This window comes from Mobula birostris, chromosome 2, assembly GCF_030028105.1.
Source record: "Mobula birostris isolate sMobBir1 chromosome 2, sMobBir1.hap1, whole genome shotgun sequence".
Classification (NCBI taxonomy): domain Eukaryota; kingdom Metazoa; phylum Chordata; class Chondrichthyes; order Myliobatiformes; family Myliobatidae; genus Mobula; species Mobula birostris.
The window spans coordinates 104507073-104533375 of NC_092371.1; the positions used below are offsets into that span (position 1 = coordinate 104507073).

The 26303-nt window shown below is 44.9% G+C and overlaps 2 protein-coding genes across 2 annotated transcripts in view; one reads left to right on the top strand and one right to left on the bottom strand.

Annotated features, from left to right (window-relative positions):
• Positions 1 to 7602, bottom strand: part of LOC140189188 (uncharacterized) — a 65510-nt gene extending 57908 nt beyond the window's left edge. The window contains exon 1 of the mRNA XM_072245884.1: positions 7367 to 7602. Coding sequence (XP_072101985.1) covers positions 7367 to 7406 — 40 coding nt within the window. The 5' untranslated portion in view covers positions 7407 to 7602. The remainder of the gene's footprint in view (positions 1 to 7366) is intronic.
• Positions 7603 to 7769: 167 nt separating this feature from the next.
• The window catches only part of LOC140189199 (E3 ubiquitin-protein ligase RNF19A), an 86593-nt gene continuing 68059 nt past the window's right edge, over positions 7770 to 26303 (top strand). Inside the window, exon 1 of the mRNA XM_072245894.1 lies at positions 7770 to 8177. The gene's annotated coding sequence lies outside the window, so the exon portion shown is untranslated. The remainder of the gene's footprint in view (positions 8178 to 26303) is intronic.

A 26303-nucleotide genomic window follows, 5' to 3' on the forward strand; every position in this document is an offset into this window, starting at 1 on the left:
AAGGCTCTAAAAATAAACCAGGGAATAATAGGCCAGTGAGCCTGACACCTGTAGTGGGAAAGTTATTGGAAGGTATTCTAAGACACCGGATATATCAGTATTTGGACACACACGGACTGATAAGGGATAGTTAGCACGGCTTAATGTGTGGTAAGTTATGTCTAACCAATCTTTATAGTTTTTTTTGAGGAAGGTACCAGGAGAGATGATGAAGGCAAAGTAGTGGATGTTGCTTACATGGACTTTAACAAGGCCTTTGACAAGGTCCCACATGGGAGTCACTTGGTATTCAAGAGGAGGAAATAAATTGGATTAGACATTGGCTTTGTGGGAGAAGCCAGAGAGTGGTAGTAGATGGTTGCCTCTCTGACTGGAGGCTTTTATCTGGTGGAGAGCTGCAGGGATTGGTGCTGGATCTGTTGTTGTTTGCCAACTATATCAACAATCTGGATGATAATATGGTTTACTGGACCAGCAAATTTGCTGATGACGTCAGGATTGAGGGTGTAGTGGTTAGCAAGAGAGATCATCATGACTTACAGTGGGATCTGGGCCAGCTAGGAAAAAGGACTGAAAAATGGTAGATGGAATTTAATTCAGACAAGTGTGAGGTGTTGCACTTTTAGAGGACCAACCAGGGTATTCTTACACAGTGAACATCAGGGCACTGAGGAGTACAGTAGAACAGAGGGATCTGGGAATACTTCCTTGAAAGCTGCGTCACAGGTAGATAGGGTCGTAGTAAAAGCTTCTGGCACATTGGCCTTGATAAATCAATGTATTGAGTACAGGAGTTGGGACGGTATATAGAAATTGTACAAGATGTTGGTGAGGCCTAATTTGGAGTATTGTGTGCAGTTTTGGTCACCTACAGTACCTACAGGAAAGATGTAAATAGGTTGAAACTGTACAGAGAAAATTTATACGATGTTGCCGAAACTGAAGGACTCCATTGAATAGGTTAGGACTTTATTCCTTAGAACACAGAAGATTGAGAGGAGATTTGATAGAGGTATGCAAAATTATGAAAGGTTTAGATGAGGTAAATGCAAACAGGTTTTTCCGAGGGTGGGGAGGGACTATAACCAGAGGTCATGGGTTAAGGGTGAAAGGTGAAGAGTTTAAAGGGAACATAGGGTCGTGAGAATGTGAATGAACTGGCAATGCAAGAGGTGCATGCTAACTCGATTTCAACATTTAAGAGAAGTTTGGATAGGTACATGGATGGGAGGGAGATGGAGGGCTAAGGTCCCAGTGCACGTCGATAAGAGTAAGCAATTTAAATGGCTTGGCATGGTCTAGATGGGCTGAAGAGTCTGTTTCTGTTTTGTACTTTTTTCTGATTATTACTGCCATCTATTGTGTTCACTGAAAAAAATCTGATTTCTACACTTTGTCATACTTCTGTGTACTAGTTATATTTTTAGATGCAATATGAATTTTTTTTCCTACACAAGTGCTGTATTCCAAGCAACAGAAAAAAGAATTAGGCCATTCGGCCTATTGAGTCTGCTTCACTACTTGATTATAACTGATTATTGTATCTCAATTCCATTTTCCTGCCTTTTCCCCATAACCTTTGAAGCCCTGACTAATCAAGAATCTATCAACCTCCAGTTTAAATATACCCAATGACCTGGCTGCCACAGCTGTCTGTGGCAATTAATTCCACTGATCCACCACCCTCTGACTAACAAATTCCTTCTCATCTCTGTTCTAAATGGACATCCCTCTATTCTGAGGCTGTGCCCTCTGGTCCAAGACTCCCTCACTATCGGAAACATCCTCTCCACACCCATTCTCTCTAGGCCTCGTCCTTATGCTGGGTTGCAGTCTAAAACTTTAACAATTCCTTTCCTCCCTCCGACACTGCTTGACCCACTGACATCCTCTAGCAGATTGTTTGTTGCTCCAGATTCCAGCATCTCGTTTATACTCCAATATATTTAGTTACACTGCATAAATGATCATAGGCAAATGCTGTCATAATAACGTGATGGGAAAACTAGCTACATCATCATTTTGTGCCATGTCGTACGACGTGGGTGATCGTGGTCTTTGCCCGTGATTGTCCTTGGCAAATTTTTCCACAGAAATGTTTGCCACAGCCTTCTTCTGGCCAATGTCTTTACAAGACAGGTGACCCCAGCCATTCTCAATGCTTTTCAGAGATTGTCTGCCTGGCGTCAGTGGTTGCATAACCAGGACTTGTGATGTGCATGGCTGCTCGTATGGCCATCCACCATCTGCTCCCATGGTTTCATGTGACCCTGATCGGTGGGGGGGCTAAGCAGTGGCTTACACCTTACCCAAGGGTGGCTAGCATGCTAGTACTGGAAAAGAGTGGCTTACACCTCCTTTGGTAGAGATGTACCTCCATCTCACTATACACAGAATGCTGGAGGGATTGATAGAGAGGAATAAACTGTTGATGTTTTGGGCCGAGACCCCTCATCAGGACATTCATTGTGTGTGTTGCTGTGGATTTCCAGCATCTTCAGAATCTCTTCTACTTAAAAATAAAAGATCATAAGATGCACATGCTCTGATCTGCTCCTGTACACCTGCAAGGCTCCACAGTGACATTTGGTCAGGTACATTTGTAGCTTTTTCCCCTGCCCTCCTCTCCTGAAGGCACAGATTTCACAGGCAGTACTGTACTGTCCTAAGTGACCTTACTCACAGCACTGAAGTGTGACGGTGAGGGCTGACAGGCTGCTGAATAGAGTACCAGAGCAAATCCAGTCTCATTCACAGATTCCCCTGCGCACACTCAGCACAGATTATTCCACAGAGACCAGGGGTGAAAATGCCAGGAAAATGGCTCTGCCCAACTTTTTGCAAGAAGTGTAGTCATGATTTGTAGCACCTGATTGAGGTGAACCAACTGCAATGTGCAGGTCAAAAACAGAATTTTTCCAATCTCAGAAATGTTCACACGGAGCGTCACAAGAAATCAGCATCAGTACTTTGAAACTGCAGGAAGGTTAATCTCTGCACACACAAAAAGCTGGAGGGACCCAATAGGTCAGGGAGTATCAATGGAGGTTTATAAACAGTCAACGTCTCTGGCCGAGACTCCACATCAGGACATCAGCCTGAAACAATAACTCTCTACTCCTCTCCACAGATGCTGCCTGACCTGCCGAGTACCTCCAACATTTTGTGTGGGTCGCTCTGACTTTCCAGCATCTGCAGAATCTCATGTCCATGCCAATCGATTTTTCTACCTAGTCCCACCTACCCACAGCACAATTATATTCCTCTCATCCATGCACCTGTCCAAACTTCTCTTAAATGCAGCAGCCAAATCCTTATCCACCCCTGCAGAGGAAATGCCTTCAGATAAACAGCATCTTCAATTGAAACAAGGCTCACCAGAGCAGTCTGAACCTGGAAAATAATTCCTGCTCCACATCCATAATTAACAGCTGAATAAAGTATGTGACAAGAGTTCACCTTTGCTGTTACAGTACAGTCCGAGCCCTTTGGCCCACAATGTTGCGCCAACCTTTCAACCGAAGATCAATCTAACCCTTGCCCCCTACTTAGCTCTCCATTTTTCTACCATCCATGTGCCTACCTAAGAATCTCTCAAATGTCCCTAATGTTCGTGCTTCTACCACCCCCATGGAAGCACATTCCACACACCCACCACTGTGTTTTAAAAAAAACTTACCCATGTACTTTCTTCCAATCACCTTAAAATTATGCTCCTTGTGATACCCATTTCCCCCTGGGAAAAAAATGCCTCTGGCTATCCACTCAACCTGCGCCTCTTATCATTTGGTACACCTCTACCAAACCACCTCTCACCCTCCTTCGCTCCAAAGAGAAAAAACCCTGGCTTGCTCAATCTATCCTCATTATCTTAAGGGGCTAATAATTAAAGGTGAACTCAAACAGCCTTGGACACGTCGAGTTGGGGACACAGAAAGCCACAAAATATACTAGGTTTGGAGGTGTTAGCAGGGCAAATTACCGGAATAAATCAAGGCTTAAGGTGGTTACAATATGACTGCCTTACCTTCCCTCGAGTTTTGGATGTGAACTAATTGAGGGCTAAGGCGTGATAAACTAGTACAATCAATTGCTTCAGTGGGGAAATCTAGACCAAGTGAGTGCAGCCCTAAATGTGGGAGTCACAACACAAGTGAAATCAGGAAGCGTTTTCTTCCACACAAGCCCTTTCTCTAACAGGCTGCAGAATTATTATTAGGGTTGGTATTAGAGAACTCCACCATGCCGGACGTGAAAGGAGTGGGGATGAGCGTGGAGCAAGCAACCCCATCCTGTCAAACATCAGAGCTACAGAAATTCCAAAGACATCGTCCCTGGGAGAGGAAGAATACACTAAGAAGGGCTACACCTGGGATAAAGGGAAAGACTAGCCCAGGACAGAGGACACTGGTGAGCTACTGTCAGTGGATTATGCCCCAGTAGGGGTGATGGGGTGACATATATAAATATCAGTGTATAAGATGATGAGAGGCATTGATCATGTGGATAGTCAGAGGCTTTTTCCCAGGACTGAAATGGTTGCCACAAGAGGACACAGGTTTAAGGTGCTGGGGAGTAGGTACAGAGATGTCAGGGGTAAGTTTTTTTACTCAGAGTGGTGACTGCATGGAATGGGCTGCCGGCAAACGGTGGTGGAGGTGAATACAATACTGTCTTTTACGAGACTTTTGGATAGGTACATGGAGCTTAGAAAAATAGAGGGCTATGGGTAAGCCTCACAATTTCTAAGGTAGGGATATGTTCGGCACAACTTTGTGGGCTGAAGGGCCTGTATTGTTCTGTAGGTTTTCTATGTTTCTTTCTGCAAGGCTGTGGACTTTTTGCTCCAGGCCACTGTGCCAAAGGAGACATCCTCCCTGCATCTATGCTTATGAGCCCTGCAGAAAACTTTGTCAATATCACATGAGATCATCTTGCATTCATCGAACCTTGAGAGAATACATACCCAGTCCATTCAGGACACTGCCCGGGTTGGAGACACGTGCCAAAAGGAGAGGTTGGACAAACCTCTATTGTTTACCCTGGGGCATCGGAGGCAGCAGGGAGACAGGATAGAAGTTTATAAGATTATGGGAGGCAAAGACAGCGGTTTGTTTTTCCCCAGGTTTGAGGCATCTAATACTAGACGGCATGCATTTAAAGTGAGGGGGTGAGTTCAAGTGAGATGTGAAGGTCAAGTTTCTGAACCCTGAGTGCGTACTGCCAGGGTTGGTGGTGGTGGGGACAAATGCAATGGGAGCATTCAAGAGGTTCTTCAATAGGCACATGAATGTGCAGGAAATGGAAGGATAAGGAAATACGTAGCTAGAAGGGATTAACCTAATTGGATGTTTGATTACTAATTTAATTAGATTGGCAAGACATTGTGGCCCAAAGGTCCTGTTGCTGTGCTGTAGTGTTGGGCGTTCTATTCACCCTCATGTGGCACACCCACCATCCCCAGAATCAGGATGTTAATTCATCGCTGCACAACCGCTACGGCAAATGCATCCTTTTTTATCGGTAAGAACACAAGAGCAGAATTATCCCATTAGAATCTGCTCCACCGTTCCATCACGACTGATTCATTATCGCTCTCAATCCATTCTGTCTTTTTGTAACCTTTGACGCCTTGACTAATGATGAACCTAATAACTTCCACTCTAAATATACTCAATGACTTGGCGTCCACAGCTGTCTGTGGCAATGAATTCCACAGATTCACCACCTCCTGGTTAAAGACATTCCTCTTCATCTGTTATAAATGGATGCCCCTTAATTCTAAAGCTTTGCCCTCGTCCTTGACTCATTTATTACAGGGAATATCCTCTCCACATCCACTCTATCCAGGGCTTTCGATATTCAATAAGTTTCAGCCAGATCTCTCCTTATCCTTCTAAGCTCCAGTGAGTACAGGCCCAGGCCCATCAAATGCTCCTCATACATTAACCCTTTCATTCCTGGGATCATTCTCATGAACCTCCTCTGGCCCCTTTTCAATGCCAGCATATCTTTTCTTAGACAAGGAGTCCAGTACTGCTCACAATACTCCAAGTGTGGTCTGACCAATGCATTACGAAGCCTCAAGTTTTACTTGAGGAGATCAAAATTGTACGTATACTCCACATGCTGTCTTCTTTAACGCTGTAGAAAGACTTCATCACCCCTGTATTCAAATCCTCTCACCACAAAAGCCTACAGGTCATCAGCCTTCCTTTTGTTTTGTGGCACCTACGCATCAGCAACACACACATCATGAGGATTGGAAAGGCAAGGGGCAGAGGCCAGAATAAAAAGATGGGGGGGGGGGATACCCTTGTCTCACCTGCCAGCTTGAACTCCTCCCCTCCCTCACCTTCTGATTCTGGCTTCTGCCCTGTTCCCCAAGTCCTGATGAAGGGTCTCAGTCCAAAACGTTGACTGTTTATTCCCCACCAGATGTAGACTGATTTGCTCAGTTCCTCCAGCATTTTGAGCTTTTGCTCTGGATTTCCAGCACACGCAGAATGTCTTGTGCTCAATATTGACCATGGCCACGTTGGTTCTTTGCTCCCCAATGTGGCTAATCGAAAATCCATCTGTTTGAGGTCTCTGTTACTTACAGATTTTTAAAATTATTATTTGCTTTAGCACTAATTTTAATTTAACTGTTTAGTATACATACAGTATATACTTAATGTAATTGATTGATATATTTATCTCTATATTTATAATGTTCTGCATTGTACTGCTGCCGTTAAGTTAACAAATTTCACATATGCTGGTGATATCAAACCTGATTCTGAGTTAGAACAACTAATTCCTTCAAAAATCAATTATACCGTAGCAAGCTCTCACATTCTCCCTACTCCCGTTAGGAACACAGAATTCAATCAATGCCAACCAAAATCTGTAATACAACTTAGAAAAGTATAGAACAGTGGCATTAACGTCTTCACAAACCTCCAATTCGGGTATGTGAGAGCATTACCCCTACTCCGCTCAATCTGTTCTGATTTTTTTTCCTTTAATAATAAAAGATCTTATGGAAATTTTAAAAGGACTGCGGTTGAAGATAACTACTAAGGCAACTTAAGTTTAAACCTCGACAACTCTGATTTGACTCACACTTTACGGGCCTCGATCGGTTTTCAGTAAAACAGAAAGTGATGCAAACAAGGCAAAGAACGACAGCAGGTGCAGAGAGGACCCGTTTTAAAAGTGACGATGGAAGAAGGGAATCATTAGCTCTCAGGTGGCTGCGGAGTGTTGGCTACGGTGAAGTGTGCCGGGCCAAACACACTAAGTTCAGTAGGAGGGAGAGCTGGGCTCGCATGCCTTCTCCTCCTCCCCTCATTCACACACACACGCTGCGGGCTCCACTTACTTTTCACAGGTTGCGGGTTGGACTGCTTCCTCCTGGGCATTTTCCACTGCAGCTCAAACTCTCCCTGAGTTGGAAAAGCAGCATTCACAGGCAGCCGATATTCACTAACGCGGAGAAAGTGAATTTAAAGCTCCTCTACTTCCGGCTTCAAACTATCAGCCATTAACGAGCCCTCGGCGCCTGAGCGTCCAAGTGCAGGAAGGAAATCCATCACTTCCTCCCCCTCCCTCCGATTCGACGCGCGACCTCACTGCGCACGCACGCCGACGCGGGCACGTTTTGCAACCTGCTGGGAGTTGTAGTCCTGTCGAAAGAGGTAAGCCTTGACTTCGCGCGGAGCCGACGCACGTGACGTCAGCGTACGCCGGCACGGCCTGCTGGGAATTGTAGTCCCTGGAGGACAAGGTACGCCTGGAGTTACAGACTTTGAAGGCGTCGTCAGCGGTGCTGCGGAGGCTTTGCTGAAAACGGAATGATTCCTGAAATAGTCTTCAGGCTACAGACGGGAGTGACGTGTTGATTACAATTATCGGAGTGAAACAAAGTCAAAGTTATTGAAATCTATTTTTTTTGAAGTGAAATACTCTCACAGTTTGAAGCGGATGCCCGGATTTTTTAACGGTGCTGCCCTTCGCAAACGACCCAACTGAATTTAACGGACGCGTTCCATGACGCAATGTTTACCCGGAGAGTGATGACGTGACCGGGTGCGCAGGTTCTGGTGACGTCCTCCGGCGTGTGTGGGTCGGGAGGCCAGCGGGATCAGCTGGCGGGTGGCGACGGCGGCAGCGGCGGCCAGGGGGCAGGAGGGGTAAGTGACCGGCAGGCCCTGACACTGCTCTGCCCCTCCTCGTCACCACGCATCGTGCTGCCGGGCTCCAGCGGCCGTGCAGGGACGTGGACGGTTTCGGGGTGTGGGGCCGAGACCCCCCTCACTCTGTCTGTCCGCTGAGGACAGATCCCCTTCGCCATCCGAGTCAGAGCCGGGCCCCGCAGGATGGGTCCCTTCCGCCATCCGAGTCACACCCAGATCCCCTCCACGGTCCGAGTAACACTCCGATCCCGCGGGACAGAGCCCCTCCACCCTCTGTCACACCCAGACAGGGTGTGGGGGCAGTTTGGACCCCGTGGGGCAGAATAAGATTCCCCTCATCCTCCCAGTCACACCAAGACTTTGGACCGCTCCCCTGCACTCCCGAACACACCCCCTGTAATAACTGAGGGCGATCTACTGTGCTGGAGCCCCGTTTGTTCCATTCGCCTGTCCCTATTATCCCCACCTGGTCCGGTATCCGTGCTCCCTTTCCCCTTTATAAAAAACGGTTTGATTTTCCATTTACTCGGTCCGTAGTCCCAGGCTTTCCATCGGAGGATAGGATGCAGCAGAGATATCTCCGTTAGCTAAAGTCATCTGACTCTTCACATTGGTAGTCTATTTGGACTGAGTTTGTCATGGAGGCTCTGGGCTGAACATCTGGAATTGGAATTTGTCTGCCTTTGCAGAATGTGATGGCTTTAAATTCTGTCTCTTGATTGTATATTTAAGAAGGGTACAAGGGAAAATCCTGGGAGCTTATAGACTCACGTTAGTTGTAGGGACATTGCTGGAGAAATTTCTTTTAGGGATACGATATATGAGCATTTGGAAACCCGTGGCCTAATACCAGCATTCTTTGTGCGTGGCAGGTCCTGCCTTACAAACTTGATTGAATTTTTTTGACAAGGTGATAAGAGAGATTGATGAGTGTAGCCTATTCCACAGATTCACCACTCTCCTCATATTCCTCTGCATATCTGTTCTAAAAGGATGACCCATTATTCTGTGGCTGTGTCCTCTGGTCTTAGACCCCCCCACCATAGGAATCATCCTCTCCACATCCACTGTATCAAGGCCTTTCAACATTTTTCTGAATTCCAGTGATTAGAGGCCCAGAGCCTCGTATGTCAAGCCTTTCAATCATGGAGTCATTTTTGTGCACCTCCTTTGAACCCTCTCCAACATCAGCCCATCCTTTCTTAGATAAGGGCACAAAACTGCACACCGTGAGGCCTCACCAGAGCTGTTTAAAGCCTCAGCTTTACATCCTTGCTTTTATATGCTAGTCTTATCAAAATGATTGCTGACATTGCAATGATATTTCTTAAATTTACAGTTTTTATTATTCTGTATTGCAATGTACTGCTGCCACAAAATAACAAATTTCGCAAATTGAATGCGATTCTGATTCTGATTTTTACGGGATTGGGTTGCTAGCCCCATGTCCAACCCACCTCCTTTTGCAGCTGGGCTTGGGAGAGTGGATGGTGGAGTGAAGTGGATAAATATAACGACTGTTAATTCAGAATGCGAAAAGAAATGGGCGCATTTGTGTAAATTACCATTTTCTATTTGAAAAATCAAATACTGCAGATGCTAAGATATTGGAATAGACACAAACTGAGGGAATACTCAGCAGATCAGGCAGCATTGTGTGGAACAGAATCAGAATTATTTTGGGTCAACAATCAACTGGAGGTTCTCTGACAGAAACCTTTTTGGTTTCACTCTCTACCACATGCTGAGTGATTCTGGGACTTTTAATCAATTGTTTGGCGACAATAAAGTATAAAGTATAATCTGATTTCTTGAATCGTCTTGTGTATAACTTGCTCTAGTGTAGTATCCTTGTTAATTGAATCAGGTTTAATATCACTGACATATGCCGTGAAGTTTGTTGTTTTGCTGCAGCAGTTCATTGTGTTACATAATAAAAACTATAAGTTACAATAAGAAGAATATACAGTACTGAGCAAAAGTCTTCAGCACGTGTATGTAGCTAGGGTGTCTAAAACGTTTGCACAGTGCTGTATTTGTCAACATGGAGTGGAGAGGGAGTTTGTAAATCTGGCAGCAGCAAAGCATGTTGGGAATCACAAGGATGGAGTGCTGTGGTGGTGGGGCGGGTGGTGCTGATGTAGATACACCCAGGCCTGAGACACCAGGCAGGGTTACTTGATTCCAAGCAATTGGTTTATTGATCATTACAGAATGTCCCTCTGGTGCTTCCTGCTCCCTCCCCTCTCTTTTCCCAACCAAGACTCCCCTCTCCCTACCCCCTGCCCACTGTCAGTCCACAATAGAGACCCATATCAGAATCAGGTTTATCATAACCAATTTCATGAAATGTGAGTTATTTTTGTGAGTGTAGTACAGTAAAATACATAAAATTATTACTGTACTGTACAAGAGTCTTAGACGTGCGCTCTCTCTTTATATATATATATGTGCGTAAGTGTAAAGAGAGCAGAAAAAAGGGGAAAATATTGATGTAGTGTACACGGGTTCATTGTCTATTCAGAAATTTGGCAGAGGAGAAGTTCTTGCTTCTAAATTGTTGAGTGTGCGTTTTGAGGTTCCTATAGCTCCTCCGTGATGTAGCAGTAAGAAGATGGCATGATCTGGGTAACGGGAGACCTTAATGATGGATGCTGCTTTTTTTAGGCTTCACCTTTTGAAGATAGCCTTGATGTTGGGGAGGCGAGTGCCCATGAAGGAGCTGGCTGAGCTTGCAACTTTCTGCAGCTGTCTCCAATCCGTGCATAACAATAGATTTCTTTAAGCAGCGGAAGCAATGTTTTTTGGAGGAAAAGTTCAGGACAGGAGGAATGGGGTTTGTTTTGCTGTTGTTGCTCTGTTACCTGGTACGTTCTGTTTTGTTTCTGGTGGGAATGCTATATTGGTGTTGGAATGTGTGGCATCACTTGCCAGCTGCCCCCAACGTGTCCTGGTTGTTAACGCAAACAACGCATTTCACTGTATGTTTTGATGTACGTGTGATAAATGAGAATCAGAATCATGTTTAATATCACTGATGTTAATATGTTATGAAATTTGTTGATTTGAGGCAGCACTGCACTGCAATAAATGTATAATTACAATGATGAATATATTTTTTAAAAATTGACCCTAAAGTATGACCCCTGAATGGGTAGTAGCTCTTTTACATTAGATTACCAAAATGCCACAATGCTAAATGCAGATCAATTCTTGTCATTTGGAAATTTTGATCAAACTTGAATGGAGACAGAGAAGAAACTTCACTGGGTAATATTTTGAGGAAACTGGAATAAGACAATGAAGTCACTGAAGGTCTTAGATCTGTACTGATACATGTGCAAATAGACTTAGTGCTGGCGAACGGTGTGCAGTACTGCAGAGTAAAGGTTATTGCTAGGCAAGTCTTGCTGAAGATTTTATATCCAGTGATTCACATAACTGGGCAGAAATGATTAATGAATTTATGGTGCGCAAATAGTGGCTTAATACAAAGAAATCATACTGTTTAGTAATAGTCGTTTCTTCTGGAATTATGTACATGTTAAATGTGCTTGTTTAGTGATGATTATATTTATTGTTTGGGTGGGAATACTCTGAGTTGGCATTATATACTAATCTTTTCTACCTCTATGATGGCATGTTACTTTGTAATTTCACCTCCTCCATCAATATCAATACCACCATCTCCTTCTCTTCACTCTCTACTGCATTGGGTAGCTCAACTTCACTCACCCTAACACTGAACTGTTCCTACAACCTATGGACTCACTTTCAAGGACTCTTCATCTCATCCTCTCGATATTTATTGCTTATCTATTATAGTAATACTTTTTCATTTCTTTGTATTTACTGTAAATGCCCACAAGAAAAATCTCAGGGTTGCATATGTACTTTGATAATACATACATAATTTAACCAGTCTTTAATCTTCTAATGGTTTCTCCTCCAAAGCACTTCATCTTTATAAGATTTCACACTATAGTCACTCTAAGCACTCTTAACCTTGGCTATTTTACATCCAAAATACAAATCCCCCTCTGACCTCAGTGTTGCTTTGGAAGTCCACCTTCTTCACCTTTCCCTTCTTTTGTTCCTCTAATCGAAGCGTTCACAACATGGGGTCCATGGACCCCTTGCTTAATGGCATTGATTCATGGCACAAAAAAGGTTGGGAACCTACTCTAATTATTCACCAATTACTCTATAAATCAGAATTTCTGCTCCAATGCTTTGAAGTTAAAACCTATAGCTTTGAATATAGATTTTAAATCTACACTTGGTCGCCACTTTATTAGGTACACCTGTTCACCTACCTGCTCGTTAAGGCAAATATCTAATCAGCCAATCATGTGGCAGCAACTCAGCATAAAAGTATCAGATATGGTCAAGACATTCAGTTGTTGTTCAGATCAAACATCAGAATTGGGAAGACGTGACCTAAGTGACTTATTGGAATGATTGGTAGTGCCAGATGGGGTGGTTTGCATATCTCAGAAACTGCTGATCTCCTGGGATTTTCTTGCACAACAGTTGTTCGAGTTTACAGAGAATGGTGCAAAAATACAGGAGAAAAAAAAAATCCAGTGAGCAGCTGTTCTGTGGGTAAAAATGCCTTGTTAATGAGAGAGGTCAGAGCAGAATGGCCAAACTGGTTCAAGCTGACAGGAAGGTGACAGTAACTCAAATAACCATATGTTACAACAGTAGTGTGCAGAAGAGCATCTCTGAATGTGCAATATGTTGAAACTGGAAGTGGATGGGCTACAGCAGCAGAAGACCACGAACATGCCCTCAGTGGCCACTGAGTGTATGGTTTTTGCCTGCTTCTACAACAAATTGTCTCTCCTAATGGCTGAAGCACCCTGAGTCTATCTACATAAACTAGGTCTTTACTAAATATAACTCAATGAGAGAGGGAAAAGCAAGATGGAGGAATGTCAACATCTGGCTTATCATTCCAGATTCAAGTATCTGCAATCCCTTGTTGAGAGAGCTCTTCCTTCCATTTGAACACAATGTTAAACAGAGATGGGTTCTGCATCTTCTCCTTGTCAATAGGTGAAATGTTTAAGGGAAACCTGAGGGGGAAACATCTTCAGTCAGAGGGTGGAGTAAATGTTGAACAAACTCCCAGTGGAAGAAGTGGATGCGGGTTCGATTTCAACACTTAAGCGGTTTGGATGAGTACGTGGATAGGAGGGGTGTGGAGGGCTATGGTGTGGGTTGGACGAGGCAGAAAAACAGTTTGACACGGACTAGATTTGCTGAAGGGCTTGTTTCTCTGTGACTGCAAGATATGTCTTCAGTTGTCTTGTATCTGGTAAGTAAAAGATGTATCTTTGTATTTAATAAAGTTGTAAGTTAGTAGTCAGAAACATTTATTTCTGATTGGTCAGTGCACTTGGAATCTGGTGAGCAGTTTTGGGCTCCTTCTCTGAGAAAGAATGTGCTGGCATTGATGGGGATCCAGAGGGTGTTTACAAGAATGATTCCGGGAATTTGAGGAGTGTTTAATATAGCTCTTGTCCTGTACTGGCTAGAGTTTAGAAGAATGAAGTGGTGGGGAGGGTGGAGGGAGATCTTATTGAAAGGCCTAGATAAACTGAATGTGGAGAAGATGTTTCTTTAGTGGGGGAGTCTAGGAACAGAGGACACAGCCTCGGAATCGAAGGACGTCCCTTTAGAACAGAGATGAGGAGAAATATTTTTATACGGAGGGCGGTGAATCTGTGGAATTCATTGCCACAGACGGCTGTGGAGGCCAAGTTATTGGATATATTTAAAGCGAAAGTTGATGGGTTCTTGATTAATAAGGGCATCAAAGATTATGGGGAGAAGGCAGGAGAATGAGATTGAGAGGGGTAATGAATCAGCTGTGATGGTAAAACAGACTTGAAGGGCTAAATGGTGTAATTGTGCTCTGTGACTTCTGGTCCAAACGGTAGTTCATTTGATACTGACGTATGTTGTCATTTGTTCATTGATTAATGTGTAATCTTTTAAATTTACTGCTAGGTAGCATTCAAATTTGATCCAATGTACTTGTAAACAACTCATTTTTTAATGTATTTTTGTTGTCACTGATTCCTTTACTTCACTTTGTTATTCACATCAGTGAATATAAGGCAGAGTGAGAAAACCAACATTTAATTTTTACTCTGCGTGGCACAGTACAGGCTCTTTGGCCCACAGTGTTGTGCTGATCCTTTAACCTACTCTTAAGATCAATCCAAACCTTTCCTCCTACATAGCCCTCCATTTTCCTATCATCCATGTGCCTAATGTAACTGCCTCTACCACCACCCCTGGCAGTGCTTTCCACATGTGTTTTGATGTGTGTTTAAACAAAAACAACACTTAACACCCTGCCACCACCGAGGTCTCATCACTAGGACAGCGAGCTGTTTATTGTACTGTGCTGCACAAGACATGCATTCTGTATTATATTTTATTAGCTTATTTGTGGTAATATTTTATATATGTATTGTGCACATACCGTAGTCTGGAGAAATATTGTTTCATTTGGTAATATGTATGTACAGTCAGATAACAAGAAACTTGAACTTGAACGGTATCCCTAAGGGCAAAAGTGCTGAGCAATTGATGATCTTAGAGTTTCCTTGTCTCTTCCCCACAGGAATAAAAGCAGTTCAGTGCATAAATACACACATAAAAAGCTAAGATATAAAAACATACAGCTCCTGTGGCTCTGGATTTAATTCAGTAGCAGAGATATTGGTATTTGTAGCAATGAAGGCTGGTTAAGTTCACAGTCATCCTGGAAGGAATGGGTCAGATAACTGGATGCCATCCTGTACCATAGTCAATTTTTGTTGCATTTTAAATCATTAGCTTGCTGTTCTTTTTGGGTTAGAAGTTACGTGGGAACCGATGGGAAATAGTTGAAGAATTTCAGTGAGAAACTCACAAAGGACAAACTTAAATCTGTTAATTTAAGTCTGTTAATTGTTATATCGGATCATTTCTGGCTCCTTCTCCCTTCCTTTCCAGCTCTGATTAAGGACCTTGGCCCAGAATGTCGACTGTTTATTCATTTCCATCAGCGCTGCCTGACTGCTGAGATCATCCAGCATTTTGTGTGTGCTTCTCTGGATTTCCAGCATCTGCAGAATCTCTTGTGTTTATAATTTTAGAATCACTACTTGCGAAAGCAAAGCAACGTTTGTATCAGAGCTACTATTGTGCAGTGTTCTTGGAACTTAACAGCGGGGGAAGATGCCAGAATAAATAAAAGTGGGGTGAGGGGAAGGAGAACAAGCTAGAAGGTGATAGGTGAAGCCAGGTGGGTGGGGAAGATAAAGGGCTGGAAAGAAGGAATCTGATAGGAGGGGTGAATGGACCATGGGAGAAAGGTGGGGGGCACTAGATGGAGGTAATTATGCAGGTGAGGAGAACAGCTAAGAGGCCACAGTGGGAAATAGAGAAAGAGTGGAGGAGGAGGGAAAAAGCAACTGGAAGGAGAAATCGATGTTTGTGCACCATTACTGGAGCGACCCTTTGCCTGAGTGCTCCATTTCCCCTGTGGAACTTGGGCAAGAGCATGGAGTCATAGAACACTGCAGCACAGAAGTAGACCCTGCATCCCATCTGGTCCTTGCTAAACCATTAATCAGCCCAGTCCCATTAATCTGCTCAGTCCCGTTGATCTGCACCCGGACCATAGCCCTCCACACTCCTCCCATCCATGTACCTATCCAAATTCCTCTCTTAAATGTAGAAATCAACCCCGCATCCAGTACTTGCACTGCCAGCTCATTCCGCGCTCTGACCCCGCTTTGAGTGAAGAAGTTCCCCCTCGTACCTATACCCCTCATAATTTTGTACGCATCTAATCAAATCTCCTCTCAGTCTTTTACATTCTAGGGAATAAAGTCATAACCTATTCAATCTTTCCCTATAACTAAGCTCCTCAATTTCTGGCAATATCCTTGTAAATTTTTCCTGCCCTCTTTCAGTCTTATTTACTTTGTTCCTGTAGGTGACCAAAACTGGACACTGTACTCCAAATTAGGCCTCACCAACATCTTAAACAATTTCAACATAACATCCCAACTCCTGTACTCAGTAAATTGAATTCTGAAGGCCAATGTGCCAAAAACTTTCTTTACAATGCTAATTGCCTGTGACACCACTTTCAAGGAATTATGTATTCCCAGATCCCTCTGTTCTGCTGCACTTCTCAATGATCCACTGCTCACTGTGCAAGACCTACCTTGGTGCAACACCTCAAACTTGTCTGCTTCAAGTTCCATTTGCCATTTTTTCCACCATTTTTTGAGCTGGTCCAGATCCTGCTGCAAGCTTTGATGGTCTTCCTTGTTGGCCAGTACACCCCCAATCTTGGCACCATCTGCAAATTTGCTGATTCAGTTTATCACATTATTCAGATCATTGATATGGATGACAAACAACAAAGCACCCAGCACCAATTCCTGTGGCACTCCAGTAGTCACATGCTTCCAGTCAGATGAGCAACCATCTACAACCACTCTCCCTCAAAGCCTATGTCTAATCCAATTTATGACTTGACCTTCCTGACCAATTTCACATTCAGGACCTTGTCAAAGGCCTTGCTGAAGTCCGTGTAGACAACATCCACTGCCTTGCCTTCATCAACTTTCCTGGTAATTTTGTCAAAAAACTATTAAATTTGTTAGACATGAACTACTACAAAGCCATGCTGACTGTCCTGAATCAATCCATGTCTATTCAACTACTCATATATCTGGTCCCATAGAATACCTTCCAATAACTTTCCCACTACTGATCTCAGGCTCACTGGACTATAATCTCCTGGCTGATTCTTAGAGTCTTTCTTAAACAATGGAAGAACATTAGCTATCCTCTGGCCCTCTGGCACCTGACATGCAGCTAAGGATGTTTTAAATATCTCTGCAAGGACCCTGTAACTCTGAGGGAACACGACAGGCCCTGGGGATTTATCCACCCTAATTTGCCTCGGAACAGCAAACATGTCCTCTGTAAACTGTATAGGGACCATAAAGTTGTTGCTGCTTTGCCTCACTTCTCTTGACCCTGTCCATCTCACAAGTAAACACAGATGGAAAATATCCATTTAAGCTTCTTCCCCCCCCCCACCTCTCTTTTGGCTCCATGCATGCATTACAAGTCTGATCTTCGAGAGGACTAATTTTTTCCCTTGCTACCCTATTGCTATTAATATTTCTCTTGGAATCCCTTAGGATTCTACTTCACCTTGTCTACGAGCAACCTCATGTCTTTTAACCCTCCTGATTTCTTACTTCAGTGTTCTGGTGCATTTCTTATACGTCTCAAGTACCTCATTTGTTTCTGCGTAAATATACCTGCTATGCACCTCCTTCTTTTTCCCACTCTTATCACGTCTAAAACAGCAGAACCCCCTTAACATTGAGCTGCCAGTCTCATTAATGGATACAATGTCATAATTCCACGTGCTGATCCATGCCTTAAGATCATCTGCCTTTCCTACACTCTGGTTCCCATTCCCCTGTAACTCTAGTTTAACTGCTGCCACTACCCCTACCTGCAGCACCAGCAAACCTTCCTGTTAGGATACTAGTCCCCTTCCAGTTCAGGTACAAACCACCCCTTCTGTACAGGTCTCATTTTTCCTGGAAGAAAGCCCAATGATCCAAAAATCTGAAGCCCTTCTTCTTGCACCAACTCCGTCGACACGTGTTAGGCTGTATAATCTTCCTATTTCTGACCTCAGTAGCAATATGGCACAGGTAGCAATCCTGAGATCACAACCCTGGAGGCTCTGTCTTTAACTTAGTGTCATGGCGGATCGACCCGATGCAAGAGCGCAAATACCACAAACACAATAAAACAAGCAATGCTTTATCAAACTTCACTCTTTATTCATAGCATGCTATGGGGGAAGTTACAGACTGATCTCCCAAAGAGTCAGTCCGGACACTACCCTCCCCCGAATCACAATTCTTCACAATTTATAATATTGATCATTACGTCCACAGGAAATCTTACAATTACACGAGTTAAGACAGTTTTAGAATAGTTTCAATCACATGTTAGCATACTATTAGATGTAAAATCATCATTGGTTAATTATAATTATTTTCTGCCAAAGCTAGCCTGGATACAACATTAGTTCCTTATATTGACACCTTCCCCATTCTCTCGAACATTCTATCCCCTATGCTATCCTTTCCATATTTAGTTATACCTTGAGATGTCCCTTCCGTATGGCCAGATAGAGGACAATGTCTAATACGTCATCTGTTGCTGGGTAGGGTTTCTTTCTGACTTACCCAGCAACAGTAAGCTAAGGGGCTCATAATCATTAACTAATCATTGTTCTTAGTATTTACCTATCCCTCTACTGTATCATTTCTCCCTCCCCCCCCTATTTATCATATTATGATAACTAATTAAATGGGGTGGAGAAGGGCATCATCAGCCTTTCCATGAAAATTCTGCAGCCAGCATTTAGGCAAGTCTTTATCACGCAACACATGATAATTATAGTAATGAGAACAATCAGCCCGTGCAGTAAGTAAGCCCCCCACCCAAGGTCCTCCCAGCAACCATCCTAACTAGCCAGCCCCTTTCTTAGAGCCTTGCCTGAAGTCATCCCATTGTTTCTTAATAGACTGGATGGCATGGGTTACATTGTATGATTCATCAGTAACATGGGTGATGCATTTGTCTCCGACTATGGCACATACACCCCGCCCTGCCCCCCCCCCCCCCCTGGGGCCAACTGATAATCCACAGCATACCTGGTTTGTTGTGTGTAGAGTTGTAACTCCACCAATTCTCTATTAACAGCCTCCAGGCCTTCCACTGTACTGTTTCCCAATGCCGTTAGCCCACAAATGAGGTAGTTGTGGTTCTTTGCAGCTATGGTTCCTGCCAAACCCGCTGGAGAGAGAGAGAGCCCAAAGGAACAGGATTCCTCCAGTCAGCACAGAATTCCTTACTCATGGCTCGAGCTATCAGTCGTCGTCGAACGTGGGCATTCTGGGGGCAGGGAACAGAGAGTGGTCCAATCGTTCCTACTGCAAAGAGGGTAGGTAGAGTGGTGGTGGCCATAGAATAGGTGCCATTAAACAAGAACATGTATCCTGTCTTAGCCCAGTAGCAAGAATTCTTACGAATTACTATTTTATTATACCGTAAGTACTCCTCGGGATACAGGGAGGAGTATTCAAAGGTCCCTGATCCAGCTGACACATGAGTCCCATTACATACTTCAACAGTGTGTACTAGGTATCCACTCTTCCCCGTCCCCCCCGCATGCCGTTCACGGGTCCCCAAACACTCAGGGTCCGCAGCATAATTATCACTTATTCCCTCAATACATTTTCCCCTAGTCCCTCTTCGAAACTTCCTCTCTATCCCTTTACATTCTGTCCCTGATCTGTCCTCCACTATTAGGTCATGTTCTATCCAGAATAGCCCTGATGGGTTAGCTACAAACAGTGCTTCTACAGACTGCACCAAAGGATAACATGCAGTACAGTTACCATGCAGCCCTTGGTGTGCTCAATAAAACAAGTTGTCCTCTAAAGGATCGATTGCAACACACAACAAAGAAATAAGTCCACAAATGGTTAATTGCGGCTTGGGAGCCATCTTTTACAATCACTGAGGTGTATCCAATGTTCCTGACCATGTGCTTTAACCGCCGTCAGTGTTTGCAGTAGTCTCTGGAATGGACCTTTCCACCAGGGTCCAAGTTTGGGACGCTCCCAATCCCTGATCAGCACCAAATCTCCAATTTTCAACTCCGGCCACTCCGTTCCTCGTCCTCCAGAATCCTTAAGGGTATTCTTTACCTGGGAGTGGGGAAACTTTAGAGAGGATGTTGGTTGGCGAAAGTACTTCTGCAATTCATCCCCCATGACATTAAGGTCAATTTGGGTGGGAGGCTGCATGTTAGCGTCCCATGGGGTCCTTCCAGGACATCTATAAACAATTTTAGCTGCGGATACCCCTGTAGTGGAATGTGGGGTAAATCTCATGTGGTATAAAGCTAACGGAAGGACCTTCAGCCAGCTGAGTCCAGTTTCAGACATTATCTTAGCCAGCTTATTTTTCAGGGTGCCGTTAGCCCGCTCCACTAGTCCTGCAGCCTTTGGGTGGCAGGCACAATGAAACTGCTGTTCGATGTGCAGCACCTCACATAGTTCTTTATTTATTTTTCCCACAAAATGAGGGCCAATGTCCGAACTTACCTGTCTGCGTACCCCGAATCTTGGTATAATCTCTGTAAGTAACAACCTTACCACCATGGAAGCTTTATTATTGGTGGTGGGAAAGGCTTCAATCCATCTAGTGAACACATCTACAATCACTAAACAATACTTATAACGGTGTACATGTGGTAGTTCGATAAAATCAAGCTGAATACATTCAAAAGGACCACTTGGCAAGGGGGTTTTCCACATTTTACTCCTTTTCCCGCGTTTGTCTTTTGGCAAATCAAACAGGCTTGTATTTTTGCTGTGGCAGCTTCATCCAGCCTTGGGTGCCACCACGTGCGGAGCAAAATATTACTCATTCCCCCCTTGCCAAGGTGGGTGTCCGTATGCAGGCAATCGATAAGCATTGGTAACAAAGCATCAGGAATACAAACTTGGCCAACTGGGGTATGCCAAAGGCCTGTGGACACCGAATGCGCACATCTGTGTGTCTTCCAGAGTTGTTTTTCTGAATCGGGGTGTCCCCCGGAGTCTTTGAACTGTTGCCCTGTCTGGAGTGCCCAGCACTCCTGGTGTTTTAGTTGTGGTGAAGGCCAATCGCTCTGCAGTGGAAACTGTGGTAGCCGCCTCCTGCGCAGCCTGTTTGGCTGCCAAGTTGGCCCTGCTGTTCCCTTTAGTCACTGCAGATTTGTCTTTTAGATGAGCCGAGCACTTAATAATGGCCAATTTTTTGGGGAGGAGTATAGCCTGGAGGAGATTCTTTACATGGCATTCTGGATAGGGGTTCCGGAGGAGGTGAGAAACCCCCGCTGTGCCCAGAGTTGCCCAAAATCATGGGCCACCCCACATGCGTAGCGAGAGTCTGTATAAACGTTGGCCTTTTTGTCCTTGGCTAAAATACAGGCCTGAGTGAGAGCAAAAAGTTCAGCTTTTTGGGCAGAGACTTGGGGCTGGAGAGCGCCACTTTGGAGCGTGTGGTCATTGCCGACAACGGCGTAGCCGCAGATGCATTCCCCGGTCTCAGAGACGGTAAAACTGCCATCCACGTATAGGGCAAGTTGTGCCCCTGGAATAGCTGCATCTGAGAGGTCGGGGCATGGTGAGGTGAGAAAATGATTCTGCAGCAGTCAGTCATGAGGAGGTTCAGTCAACTCAATGGGGGCTGTCTCTAAAAGTGTAGCGGGGTTGATGGCATTACAGTATGCAAAGGTGAGGAGTGGGTTATTAAGTAATGCTATTTCATAGTGACTTAGTCTGGCCTGGGTAAGATGTTGGGTTTGGTGGGTAGTCAGCAGGGCTACAATGGTATGGGACAAATACGCTGTAACTGGCTGTTGGAAGGTGATGTTGGAAGCAGCCATGACTAGGGAGTAAGTGGCCAGGAGCATCTGCGAGCAGGGGGGTAATCCCTGTGCTACGGGGTGTAACTTAGTGGAATAATAGGCAACAGGCCTGCATCTATCCCCATGAGTCTGAGTGAGCACTGCAGTGGCGCAGCCATCTAAAACATTCTCAAAAAGCTGGAACGGATGGTCAGAGTGGGCGGCCGAGAGCAGGTGCTCTCGAGAGGGATTTCTTCAATTCCTCAAAGGCTTCTTTCTGTTGCTCAGTTAGTTCTAGTGGCTCTTTAAGCGTACTAGAAGCCAGAGGGTTCAAATGTCTTGTATACAGAGCAGCATTTGGAATTCACTGTCTACAAAAGTTTACCAGGCCAAGGAAAGCTCGCATGGCTTTGGGTGTAGTGGGCAGGGGGGTTGCAAGGATTGGGGTCACTCTTTCAGGAGTGAGTTGCCTTCGGTTGCACTCAAAAGGGTTCCCAGAAATATCACTTGTCTTTGGGCTCTCTTTACTTTTTGGGGTGGGATCACGTATCCCCATGAGTGCAGGGCATTCAGAAGTGTATTGTCGTGCACATTTGATGTCTCTGACGAGCTTACCAGTAGGAGGTCGTCTACATTCTGGGTTGCTGTACAGCCCCCGGGAAATTGTAAGTCTCTAAGCTGCCTATGCAAAATCTGCGAGAAAATGGTGGGAGAGTGCACAAAACCTTGGGGTAGCCTAGTCCAAGTGTACTGCTGATTTTGAAAGGTAAATGCAAAAAGGTACTGCGACTCAGGAGCAATGGGAATTGCAAAAAATGCATGCTGCAGATCTACTATGGTAAAAATTTGGGAGTCCGGTGGAATGCTGCTTAAAATCATAGCAGGATTAGGGACTACCGGATGTGTAGGCAGCACAATTTCATTAATCCTATGGAGATCCTGCACTAACCACCAATCTGGCCTTCCTGGCTTTGGAACTGGTAAGATAGGAGTATTGCAAGGGGACTGGCACAGGACTAGAATGCCCTGCTTACAGAAGGATTCTGTGAGATGGGTGATGCCGTCAGCTGCCTCCTTGAGAGGGTATTGGAGAATAGAGGGCATCTGAGCCCCTTCCCGAACGTTTATTTTTACGGGAGGGACCGAGGTGAGGCCCACCTCCATTTTGGAGACAGCCCAAAGATCTTGTCCAGGTTCATCAGTTGACATGTGACAAGGCTGATGGTGCTGCAGACGACCCGGGACACTGAAGGGTTGTTGGTAAAAGGAGAGGGTCCTGTCAAGGAAAATCTGTGGTATGCCCACCACTGCTGGGGTAGCCTGTTTCTGTAGTTTATTGGCTAAAATCCCAATTCTTTGGGTTTGTGTCTCTCCGTGACCGTGAGGGTCACGTGGGGAGAGCAATCCCGATTGGTTCCACAGTTCCTCAGGCGCCTCAACTAACAAAGCTGAGCCCTCCTTCCCTTCAACAATGCCAAAAACAGTCACAGGGACGGAATTTCCAAGGAAAGGAGAATAAATGGATTCTAGCTCCCTGGAATTGCCCGAGGGATCATGTGCTAAAGTCACATGGGGATCGGGGGGTTGGGGTGCTTGCTCATAAGATAATCGGTCTTCTCGTGCGATATCAAGGGACCATCACTGGAGTGGGTGGTGGACCCAGAAAACCTTCCGGGCATCAGAAACACTGACAGCAACCCCCTCATCTAAGCACTGGATGCGGAGGTGCAGGGCGCATAAAAGATCCCGCCCGGCTACATTGACCCCTAGGACTGAGGTCACAGCAAATTGTATCGAGCCCTGCCGTTCCCTGTAATTTACCTGCAGTGGGATGGTGAGGAGTAGGATTTTTCCTGTCCTATCAGACCTCTAAGTGTTATCGAGTAATCGGACAGAGCAAAGCTATGCTGGGCAATACAGGAAGTGTCTATCATAAAAGGTAGGATTGCCCTTCAATGGACAGGCTGATAATCGGCTCCACTTCTCGGTGGCCTGTAAGGGCAGGGAATAGTCGCTGCCCTCCTTCTGCACCCCTATTTTCACTGGGTAGTCAGGAGGAAAAGGGATCACCAGCAGTAAAGGGCTGGCATCTGCCAGGCTGCCTTGGTTGGTGTTGGCGTTGGGGGCAGTGACGCAGCCAGTGATCAGCCATTCTGCATCCACAGCACCCAGTAAAAGGGATGCCGGTTGGGGCAGGTGGCAGCTGAGTCGGCTGGGGGCGGCGGAACCTCGGTCCAGGGTAGCCCCCGGGGTACCTCGGTAACTGAGCCTGAGGTCCATTCGGGGGGAGTAGCATGCCCATATCCATAATGGTCCACCCATCCAGGGACACAAAACTGAGGTTCCATTTGGTATCCTACATTGTGCAGCTCCTTTTTTTTAGGCGCGGGAAGATGCTGCACCAAAAGAAATCTACCTGCGACGTGTGTCTCTCCTCAGGGAAGCCTCAGTGAGCCAAAGCCTCAACTACCCACTCCAGCACTGGCCCACTTACACAATGGCCGCTCCATTTAAACCTAAGTTTTTTTTTATTAGCCCTTGCCAAGTGCCTAATTATGTGCGATCCAATGTCTTCTCAGGAATGTGGCGCGCAAGATGTGCCAACTGTCCTGTTCATTTCTTTTAAACTCTCTCTCCCTCTACGCAAACTGGTGTGTCCTAGGGACTGTGGTACACAAAGTGAGCATAGTTGACACAAATACTATAATTGGCATATTGGGGCTTGGTCAATGCTTTGAAGTTCTTGTGTGTGTCTTTAAAAATATATTTTAGTGGTTTTGTGAAGTTCTCCAGACCTCTTGATGAAGGTACAAAATAAATTTATTATCAAAGTACACATACTGTATGTCATGATATACTACCCTGAGATTCATTTTCTTGTGGGCAATAGAATCAATGGAAAAACCACACATGACAGAGATAGACAAACAACCAGTGTGCAAAAAACAACAAACTGTGCAAGTACAAAAGGAAAAAAGATAATAATGAATAAGCAGTAAATATCAAAAACGCAAGTTGTAGTGTCCTTAAAAGTGAGTCCATAGGTTGTGGGAACAGTTCAGTGATGGGGTGAGTGAAGTTATCCCCTTTAGTTCAAGAGCGTGACGGTTGAGGGGTAGGAACCGTTCCTAAACCTGGTGGTGTGGGTTCTGAGGCTCTTGTACCTCCTTCCTAATGGCAACAATGAGCTGTTGAGTAGGTAGCCTTAGTATTTAGACCAAGTGAAAAAACAGCTCCATTAATATATTTTCAAGTGAGCCGAGTATGCAATGTGGAGGGGAAACCTCTAGGTGATAGTTTTCCTACACACCTGCTGCACTGGCCCTTATCAGTGATGGAGAAGCAGGTTTGGGAGTTTCTGTCCGAGCAGCATGAGTTAATAGCTGTTCGTAGATGGTTCACTGCTGCCAGTGTGTGCTGGTCACTTAGGGAATGAGTGTTTACAGTGCTACCTGTTAAGTGGGCTGCTTTACCTGGATGCTGTTCAGCTTCTGGAGGGCTTGTTATAGCTACATTTATTCAGTCAAATGAGCAGTATTATGTCACACTCCTGCTGTTTGCCTTGTAGATCAGTGGTCCCCAACCACCGGGCCGCGGACCGGTACCGGGCCGCACAGCATGCGCTACTGGGCCGCAAGGAAGCGATATGATTTGGCGATATGAGTCAGCTGCACCTTTCCTCATTCCCTGTCACAGCCACTGATCAGCCATTACGCATGCGAGGTCGTGACCCGCGCGTCATCTGTGTCAGGGTAGGAAGGAGATCAACTCCTCGAGCTTGTAAATGATGACGGACTGAAAAGTATGTTTGACATAACATCTCTGTCGGCATTTTGGATCAAAGTCAAGGCTAAATATCCTGAGATAGCTACGAGAGCACTGAAAGCGTTGCTTTCATTCCCATCATTTTTCTGCGAAGCGGAGTTTTCTGCGATGAATGGAATGAAAACTAAATTGCAGAATAGACTGGGCATAAGGAACCTCCTTCGAGTATCGCTGTCTCCCATCACCCCTCAATAGGACCGTGTTGTTGCAGGGAAACAAGCCCAGGGCTCCCACTGATTCAGTGATATTGGTGTGTTGCAATGATTTTATATATTTATAGGGGGAAAATATGTGCTGTGTGTTTAATATCCAAATGTTACTTAAAATGTTATGATGCTATTGACTTATAAGTGACCCTATAACAATTACAGCATGGAAACAGGCTATCTCGGCCCTTCTAGTCCGTGCCGAACGCTACTCTCACCTAGTCCCGCACACCTGCACACAGCCCATAACCTTCCATTCCTTTCCTGTCCATATACCTATCCAATTTTTCTTTAAATGATAATATCGAACCTGCCTCTACCACTTCTACTGGAAGTTCGTTCAACACTTCAATCTCCCCTGTCCTCCCCTGATAATTGACTTATCACTGTATTCATGCGAGGAAAATGTGCGCTGTGTGTTTAATATTAAATTCGTTAGATAAACCCTTTTAAAAACAAAATTGAGTGTATTACCCACTTATCGCCTATATTTCAGTAGTGATTAAAACCCATCCCCACGAACAGAATCGGCAAAAAGGATTTGCTGCGGGCGGAGCGGGAATTGGCAGGTCACGA